Genomic DNA, 9,790 nt, shown 5'->3' on the forward strand with positions numbered 1-9,790 from the left:
AGTACTACTGTTACTGGTGGGGTCTCACTAGAGCAGAGTTAGAGGGAGATTCTTTTGATGCAGCCCAGGATACGGTTGGATTTCTGGGCTTTGAGTGCACATTACCAGGTTATGTCAAATTTTCATTCACCAGTACCCCCAAGTCCTTCTCCCCAGGGGTACTCTCAATCTCTTCATCCCTCAGCCTGTACTGATCCTGGAGATTGCCCCAACCCAGCTGCAGGACCTTACTCTTGGCCTTCCTGTATTTCACGAGGTTTGGGTGGGACAACTCCTCAAGTCTATCAAAGTCCCTCTGAATGGCACTCCCTCCCTCCAGTGATCAACTGCACCACACAGCTTGGTTCTATCCACAAACTCGCTCAGAGTGCATGCAATCCCACTGTATGTTACTGATGAAGATAATCATATTGCTTCCAGTATGAACCCTTGAAGGACACTATCCGTTACACGTGACTATTACATGTGATTTTTAGTTTTGTTGTTTCTCCTGACACTCAAAGGCCACTAACATTCTCCTAAATTCACTCATTCAGGAGCACAGATGTAGTTAAGAGTGCTGCTTCCAAGTTCAATTTGCAAGTACAATTTAGACTTATCTGACATGGCAAAGGAATCCTTCAACAAGTGTCCCTAGAGGACATTACATACACATTAAATAATATGTAGCCCACAGTTAGGTGTGTCTGATACCAGAGGTAAAACCAGATCAGCTCTCTGTTTTAGGTTTCATATACATATAACACAGTCAAAACAAGATCATAAGTTTAGTAATCTTCTGTTAAACAGCAAAACTTAAACGTGTATTTACCTGCTCTCATGGAGCCTTTCCTAGCTAACCGGAGAAGGCCTTTCTTTTTTAGGATGAAACTTCCTCCGATGAAAACGCTGGAACTCATAGCCAACACCAGACCAATACAGAAGTCATATTTCCCACGAGTTTGGCTCATCTCGTAAACTACTACAGACTGTCACATTGATCAAGGAACAGTAGAACTTCTGTTACTCAATACACGAAGATGCAACACTGAAACCTGAGCAAAATAAGCACATCAGAATTAACCTGATAGAAATACATACTCTACAGGAAAATCCTCAACAGCTCATGTGACTGGTTCTCCTGTAAATAGTCTCTACTATGAGTGCTTAAAAAACACAAAAAAAGGCAATCTTTGAAGCACGTGTAAGCTTGAACCATGGAAGAGTGACTAACAAGTCTGAACACACAGAAGGAAGAGCTTCTGATCTTGAACATAAAAACTGAAACCCAAATAAATAAAAGTTGAGAAACATTAAGAAAAACTGAAAGATGTGTGATTTATTTTTATTTTCATTAAGTACCCAGAATCTATGTCCAGCACATCATGTAACTAACGATACCAATCAGTTACTTACATTGAAATCAGTTTGTAAGAGAGCTTGAGAACAGCCACAGCATTTCTTCCATACAAACTCACTAGAAAAAATGAAAGAGAAAATTAGAGTGAGTGTTTTAGTCATGTCGTAACTTCCATAACACAAACAAGCTTGAGACATGTGCACATGCACTTATTCTCTAACAAACAGGGGAATCTGGAAAAGGAATAAGGCATCTCTTTGTTGATTTATTTTACACAGTTTCCCATACTTATATGAAGCATCTTTTCAGTTTAGCTACAGTAACAATTAGGAGTTTACAGCTGAAAGACTCTCACCTCACCTGCTATGACTCCAAACTAAGGTAAGGAAGACCTTCAACACCACCTTGCTAGAAGGTACTATTTTTCTAGTCTAGAAATCAGTATTTTACATGCTCAATTTCTAGCTTAATAAGAAAATTTATTTCAGTGCATCTCTTTGTTACATTCTGCAATGAGGCTAACCTAGACTCCATTTAACACTCAAGATTTTGAATTTAAGGTATCTTTAGAAATAATTTTTAAACTGGGGAAAAAAAAAATAAAGCTCAAAGTCCATTCAAGGTGATTAAACTTTCTATAGTATTAAGGAAAATGAAAACTACGTTCAGTCTTTGATTTCATGACAACTGATAATTATGACAGTACATGGAACTGTTCTAAGGAAACAAACCCAACCTATAAATTAAAAAAAATATATATTTCCTGGGAACACCAATCTCGGATGTGCCAAGACCAGCATTTGGTTCCTTAAGCAATTATTTCCCAGACATTCAGCAGCAAGGCATATGACGTAAGCTGCACTAACAAGCTTTTGATTTAAAAGGAAGGAAAGGAGAGGACGGAATAAAATGTTTCCATTTCAGTGGTTAATGCAATCTGAATTCCACAACTTCAACACTGAGATACTGCAGCAGCTTCCCTAAGACGGAGTACAATGCTGGTGTCAAGGTATTGCAATATCAAGCATCCTCTTTCATGCCTAGGCAGAGATGGACCCACCCACTGGGAGACCAGGACTAGATAAAATCAGATTGCGGTCTCATACCAGTTCACAGTTCTGACTTCTGCATCTGCTTATTCAAAATCTATTTTCTTCCAATACCACCTTTTCCTGTACTTCCTTGCTTCCAACTTTGATTGATTTGCTGCACCCCTAGAAGAAACCTAGCAGATAACTACAGGTAGATTAATATTAAAAGTAGAGATAGATCCTCTTACTTGCATCCAGCTAGTCTGTGAAAAAGTTGAGGAAAACAGTCCCATTTAATAAGCACTCAACATAGCACTATTCCAAATGCTGCAAGATCCTAGGTTCAAAATTCTCAAGTCCTCCTCCCTCAAATCCTTGCACAGTAGTTTTTAATATCTTACTTTGTAGGAAAAAAAAAAAAAAAAATAAGTAATTGAACCGCAAGAGCCTGCTTTCATTTTCTAGAAACTTTGAAAAAACAAACTTAAGTAGATTCTCGCATGATACAAAATCACCTATCAAACAAAACCAAAAAAGACAAAACATTAGTGTGGGTGACAGACCAGAACAAGCCACCTCACTAACTGCATCAAATATTTCTCCGGTTTTTAATTCAAAGCAAGACTTTCAGTCCCCTGAACAATAAAGGCATTTTTTTTAATGTGAGGAAAAGACATCAATAGACTTTTGTGACTGTTCCCTCTACCACCTGTTCTAGCAGTCTTAAGTCACACTGTTCAGGTCATCAAGCTATGAAAGCTCTAGTTCTAGCTCATGTAAAATGTTATACTGGTGTATCATCACCTGGGGGAGAGCTTCTTTTGCTAAGCTTTTCTCCTCTGCCAGTGTTTTCAACAGTTGCTACTCTAGTTGTATTACTAGAATAATATACTATTATATTACTCCTGGGAGTATTTTTACTAGTAGCTTTTTCCTAAGAGAAAACTCACTACACTGGTGAAACAACTTTTTTTTTCTTCTCCCTGACTTGCATAGCTTCATCTACACAGAAACATTTCTGACAGAGGTAAAGAACACCAGTTAGTTCCACCCTGTATCTTCCACCCACTGCGTTTCAGAGACAAAGGAGAACCACAGGCTGCTTTTCTTTGTATCAGAGGAAGACTGACTGCAGAAGAATGAGGAAAACTTGTGAGCTAACGGGTAATTTTCTCAATTTAGACTTAAAAACACCCTAAGGATGCTACAGTTCAAAACTGGTAGCTCTGCACTTCCCCAAATCCCAAATACATTAAAAAGTTTTTAATTCCCTGTCAATCATGTTGTTAAACTTGTAAAAACTCAAACCTTAAACACTTCTTCACATAAATTACTGCCAGCTCCTCTTGCTAAGTTTATGTGTCCTCACAGACATGGTCAGTCCCATTTCTGCTTGGGCTGGACTGCTATACTTCCATCTAAGGTTTGTACAAATGTGTCTATTTTCTGATCATTTGTGCCACACAGTCATGGTGAATCCAGCTTTTCTCTGACGAGATCTGGCTCACTTTGCATACAGTGCAGATGTAATCTGCATGTGTAGACTTCACACGTACAGCTGCAAAGTCAAACCAACAGCAAGCACAGGAAGTTTTACACTTCGAGAAAGCAGTAGTTTAATTCTAACCATAAGACTCGGTAAAGGAAGAGCAACTAATGCATCTTCATAAATATCATCAAGAAAAATTATCTTTAGAAATACAAAAATGCCATGAAATGAGCAGTTTCTGGAATAAATACTATTGTCATGTTTCAGCTTCAGGATGCCTCAAAACTGTTCCATTACAGCAGCCAGTGCCACTGGTAAGTTATAAGCAGGTGAGAAGCCAGAAAATGTAGGAGTTAAACAAAGCTGGCAGTGGTTTTAGTTCTATTTGGTGTAGTTCTGCAAAGGTTCTTTAATCAAATTCACAGCTGATTTTAACACAGAGAATATTCCATCCACCCAAGACTAGCAGTTTCATGGAGGAATACTAGTTTGCTGCTCTGATTTCAGAGATATAATGAGAGGATGCTACTTCCCTATCCACAGAAGCTGCAACATTTACAGTGCCTCAAATAACCACCCATTTATGAACTACCTGTGGATCTTCCAGTATCATGAGCCATAATTCTCAGTGTACAACACTGCAGGGACAGACAACACAGGGAATGTATACTGAGTTTGAAGGTAATCAGACAGGGAGAGGTGGGAGAAAAAGCTTCCTGAAAAAAACCCACCCAAACCCACGCTGGGCATAAGCAAGTCCAGATTAGCCACAAAGTTTGCTCATTTTTAAGGCATTAACTGAGAAGTGTCAGAAACGCTGACAAGATACAGACTCTCTGGTCGAAAACACAAGATCATGCATTTTTGTCTCTTTGCTCAAAAGTCCTTTTCTCCCAAAAGCAGCACACACACAGTGCTCAGAAAATGTTATGTATTTATTGTAACAAGTAAGCTCTCTAAATATTCAGAAACACTAGAAGTGGTGTCACAAGATGAAATATTTTATATTTAAAAGCATAAGCAAGTATGAGGGAGTTCCCAGCCAAAGAAAATTAGTATCACTTCCACAAGCTGTACATTGTATGGAAGCAATAGTTGGTAAACATGGTGGATTGTTGCAACTTTGCCTACTTGGCCGCCACCCCTCAAGAGTTCAGTAGACAGTCTTTTCTCCTAGAAGTAATATAACCATATGCTAGATTATTTACATGCAAGAATTCACAATTTCCTTGTCTAACACCTGATCTTCTTGTGACAGGATAATGTCATTAAGCTAAAAAGGGCCTCAACAGGCCATTTACTTCAACCCTTTGTTATGTACAGCATCATTCACTGCTGCTTCTCCTCAGTACAGATAATTCAGCCAAGCTCCTCTTGGGAAATACTTACAAAGGAAACTTCACAAACACACAGCCATGCTTTGCTGCTGTTAGGAACTCTCAACACCTAATCTTTATCTTTGTACTGCACCTTAACATTACTCGCATTGCTGTGCACGTCAGGTGCTTGGCACTTCCTGCTGTGCCACCTGGGTCCTTTCCCAATAGCCCACTTTTTTTCTTATGAAGAGCAACTCCCAAAGCTGCACACATATTTTAGCTGAGTTGTTACTTCTGCAATACTGTGGAAGACTACACTACTTCTCATACAACTGAAAACAGGTGTTTTTCTTATCCCTTCCTGAGCAGTCACCTATTGTTGACTCTTCTTCAACTTCTCTATTAGTATAAGCTCTAAATTCTTGTCTACAAAACTACTGTTCTCTAAACTGTATATGGATAGAAAACTATTCCTGATGGACTAACAGGTTTCATCTCCTCATCTAAAAAGCATCGCTTTTTGTCAGAAATGTTTCCTGAAAATATTCACTGAGTTTACAACACTGTCAACCCTTCTCTGTTCAATGCCATTAATTGTTTCTTTGTCCTTTCAGCCAGATCACTAATATTAAACAGCACAAGATTCCAACATGACTCACATGGAAGAAAATTTCAACAAAGGTCTGTTTTGACAAAACATTAGTAATAGTTACTCCAGGTACAGCCAAGTTAAACATCTTTTGTACTGTTCTGTGGTATTTTATCTCCAATTCTGTTTATTTACAAGAGCTCCATGAGAAGTTTTATGTTTCTATCATTGAAATAAAGCACCTATTTAATGCCCTCCTAGCTATTCATGGAAGAAAAAGGGGCTGAACCACCAAGTTGCTTTTAACAAATACACACTGACTGCTGTATGTCACATTAACTATTACACGTTCCTTTCTTCCTTTCCACAGGCATAAAACCAGAGGAAACAGGAACACTACAACAAAAAACCAAACTTTCAGTGATGAGCTTTTCAAAGGCTCATTATACGTACCAATTTTGCTCCAAAATCCAGAGGCATCTGCTTCTTAGATATTTCAAAGTTAGTTAGCTTTCTAAAATATAAGTTAAAAAATAACATTAATTGGCATTTTAAGAATTCAGCTTAAAAAAACCCTTTATGTCTATCATTTCAAGTTAATTTCATTTTCATGCACGACACACAAGACTGTACATTGTCTCATATACACTTTAAAAAAAGGACAGAATTTTACTTGAATAACCAAGTAGTTTGATTCTAAATTTGACCCTTCTTAGGTATGTCTCACCTAAAGCATATAGTTATTCCATCCCTTTGCTTTTACTGTGACTAATCAAAGAAACTAACTTGCCATCTAAGCTACTCTTCAGAAGGTACATGCTAAAGTTGAACTGAAATACCATCCTAGTCCTTTCAGTTTCATCCTCTAACTTAAGTTCTAAGGCACTTTTATTACAAGAATTAATATAAAGGTTTAATTATTTGCTTTGGTATGGTGAGTTTTCAGAGGATGTTTACACAGAACTCTGGGTTGGTGGGCAGTATGAGTACAAGCATATTCTCATTAAGATTACTGAAATCCCCAAAATATACCTAACTCATTAATCCAAGTCTTCCCGTTATGTTCTGTCCACTCATGAAAACACCTTTTAAACACACGTATACAGAGAACGTTGAAAAGACAGTTGTAACACAGCATTAAGATAAACGAGCTGATGGTTCAAAACATAGTCACATGCCTCTTTAAAAGGTCAAGATGCACACATACAGTACCCAAAGATTCTGTATACATTATTTAGGAAAGAATGCCTCCAATTTTGCACTGTAAAACTGCTCCAATACAGATAACAGTTTTCCAGCTTTGTCAAAGTTAAATGAGTGTGCAAGCTTATAATTATTTATGTATTACATAAGCAGGATAAAAAATACTTTATTTATAAAGACGTTTTATATATATATATATATATGCATATGTAAAATACAACGTTAGAGATGCTAGGACAAGTACTCAACACTTGTTAAGTTACCCATTTTGAAAGTTTTAGTTAACCTGGGGGGAAAGATCCTTTATACCGGATTTCTATTAATAAAGCAAAAGCAACTAACGCTCCGTTTCTAGAAACTGGGAGAAAACAAGAAAAACGTCACACCAAAAATGTTCGTACATCTTATTCTTTGTATTTGCTATTTGTAGTTATTCTCTTCTATAAAAAGAATGACCTTCAATCAAAGCATTTTCATATAAAGCTAAAAACTACCTTCACTAAGCCAGACTGCCATTCATTAACTGAAAGCCTGCTACAGACAGTGCTTTGTAGATGATACTACATTGACTGTATTTCCTAGAAGTCTGCCAAAAGATGATGACAGAACTTGCTTCAACTTTGTTGTACCTACTACACAGGTTCCACTCTCAGTAGGATGAGTCATGAGCACAGGTTCACTGTTCTACCTTCTGTATTTAAGAGGGGCAGTTTCGAATTCAGGACATTACTCACTGTCACTCCTCTGACACGACTGATCATCTGTTACAACCTCCTCTCTGTTGGCTGGGATTTTATCCTGAGAATTAATAACTGTAACAAAAGCAGAACTGGTGTGAAACTAAGTTCTAAAAGCCTTATGCAATAATTTCCTATCAACGCTCTTTGTTACCCTTCAGGGGGAAAAAACCCTAACTGTATACAATGAGGCACATCAAAAGCAATCATAAAGAGCCATGATGACTTATGTTTATTAAGTTTCAATTAAAAATCATGTTACTTAAAGATGCTGCTGGAAAATAGAGAAGGTTGACTGGTTGAAAAAGATCAGAGGAAAAAATAATCACAGACTAAAGACTCAGACCCAGCCTGTATCTTCACAGTGTACGAATGAACACAAATCATTGCTCTGAACTACAACGCAAAGCTAAAATTACTTTGTTTCCCACCTCAGACTAAAGCACTGCCAGGGCTCTTAGATTCTGCTGAAGTCGATCTGGAACCAAGCTGCACAACCCTCAACCTCAGCTAAACTCAATCCTGAACCAAACCGAAGACAAACTGATTTAGCTCCTCGATGAGCAATGCACACACTCCATTAAGTACCACAGCTCTGGCAGGACTGGCATACTGTAACTTGCCGACTCTGTCCAGCAAGAGAACCTAACAAACATCCAGATTTGGGGGTTTTAGTCATGGCCTTCTGAGCCCAAACCACAGCAAGCTCCCCACTACGAAGAAACCAGCCCGGCGAAGATCTTCCTGGGCTCAGCGCCGTGCCAGCCACACAGCCACCGCCACCCGCACGGCGGCGGCACAGCTGGTCCCCGCCCGCTCGCTCCTCATCCAAAGCGCCGAACACCCAGGACCCCGCGCGGCTCAGGGGGAGGGGGCCGGGAAGCAGGTACCCGGGTACCCGCGCTCCCGAGGAGGCATCAACAAGGCAGGCAGCTTCCGGAACAGCCGGTGCGCTGCGCGGCGAGGCTGAGCCGGGACCCGGGGGCGCGGCAGGGCCCTTCCCGGCGGCGGGGCCCTCACTCCGGCCGGGTGGGTCGCAGGCACCGCCCGCCCCCGACGCCCCGAGCGTTCCCAGCTACCACCTCCCCTCCGCTCCCCGCCCTCTGAGGGGCCGGCCCGGACCGCCATTACCCCTCAGCCAGGCCGCAACCAGCCGGGCGCCGTCCCCGCAGCGGGTCCACCCGCCTCTTCCCGGTTACCTGCTGTCGCCGTCCCTCACATCCCCGCCGGGAGGGACCCCGCGGCCACCGCCGCGCACGAACAAAGAGGAGGAGATGGGGCAGGGGGAGGCCGGAGCGGGCGGTGGGAGGGGCTGGTGCCCGTGCGCTCCACCGCCATGAGGGGAGGGAGGGGGACCGGCGGCGGGGCGGGCAGCGGCGGCGGGAGGCGAGGGCAAGCGGCGTCCCAGGCACGGCCTTCCCTGATTCCGGCAGCGCCCGCCGGAAGGGCCGTGGCGGGGACGGACGCCCCGCCCCGCTCGGGTTATGTGCTTATTCCCATAGCCACTCCCTCTCCCTTCCCTGGGGCGCCCCCCAGCGGCCTGACTGGGCCCCGCCGTTTTTCCGGTCAGCGGCGGCAGCCGGGGGTGGCCCGGGCCGGCGGGGAGAAACCCGTCCTGGGAGGAGCTCTGCCGTGCCCAGCCTCGGCTGCTGAACTGCCCCGTAACGGGTGGCGGGCAGACCCTAGCAGCGGCGCCGCTCGCCTGCAGCCGTGCCTAGTGCATTCCCGCGTCTTGCCACAGGTAAAGCCTGTGTTAACCCAGCTTTTACACTCTGGTAGAAAAGGAGTACTTACACTTACATACCATGCACAATAAAAGGCATTTTACAGGCTTGGGTAAACAGCATGGACTATTAATCTTACTTAATAATTCAGCCCCCACGCTCTCGCTGCATGCTCTACAACCAAACCCGCTTCAATCTCACAGTGATAGAATTGATTCATACGGTTAGACAAATACTTCTCGTCAGTTTATAGCAAAGAGCCCTTGAACAATCATCACAAGCTTCAGACTCCGAGGGCTTTTGAGTTTCTACAAAACTATTTAAGGGGGCTTTATGCAGCTGCCTTGTAACGTGAGGTC

At 42.0% G+C, this 9,790-nt stretch overlaps 1 protein-coding gene across 2 annotated transcripts in view; it reads right to left on the reverse strand.

The window, feature by feature from the left end:
• Positions 1-9,116, reverse strand: part of NIPA2 (NIPA magnesium transporter 2) — a 14,753-nt gene extending 5,637 nt beyond the window's left edge. Inside the window, exons 1-4 of one of the 2 annotated variants that reach the window (XM_080612928.1) lie at positions 8,907-9,116; positions 6,221-6,281; positions 1,396-1,456; positions 812-1,034 (exon numbers count right to left, since the gene is read on the reverse strand). In XM_080612928.1, the coding sequence (XP_080469054.1) occupies positions 812-950 (139 nt within the window). In that variant the 5' untranslated portion in view covers positions 951-1,034; positions 1,396-1,456; positions 6,221-6,281; positions 8,907-9,116. The remainder of the gene's footprint in view (positions 1-811; positions 1,035-1,395; positions 1,457-6,220; positions 6,282-8,906) is intronic. The other variant, XM_080612929.1, reaches the window with a different exon arrangement.
• Positions 9,117-9,790: the final 674 nt, after the last annotated feature.

This window comes from Psittacula echo, assembly GCF_963264785.1.
Source record: "Psittacula echo genome assembly, chromosome: 3".
In the NCBI taxonomy this organism is placed as follows: domain Eukaryota; kingdom Metazoa; phylum Chordata; class Aves; order Psittaciformes; family Psittacidae; genus Psittacula; species Psittacula echo.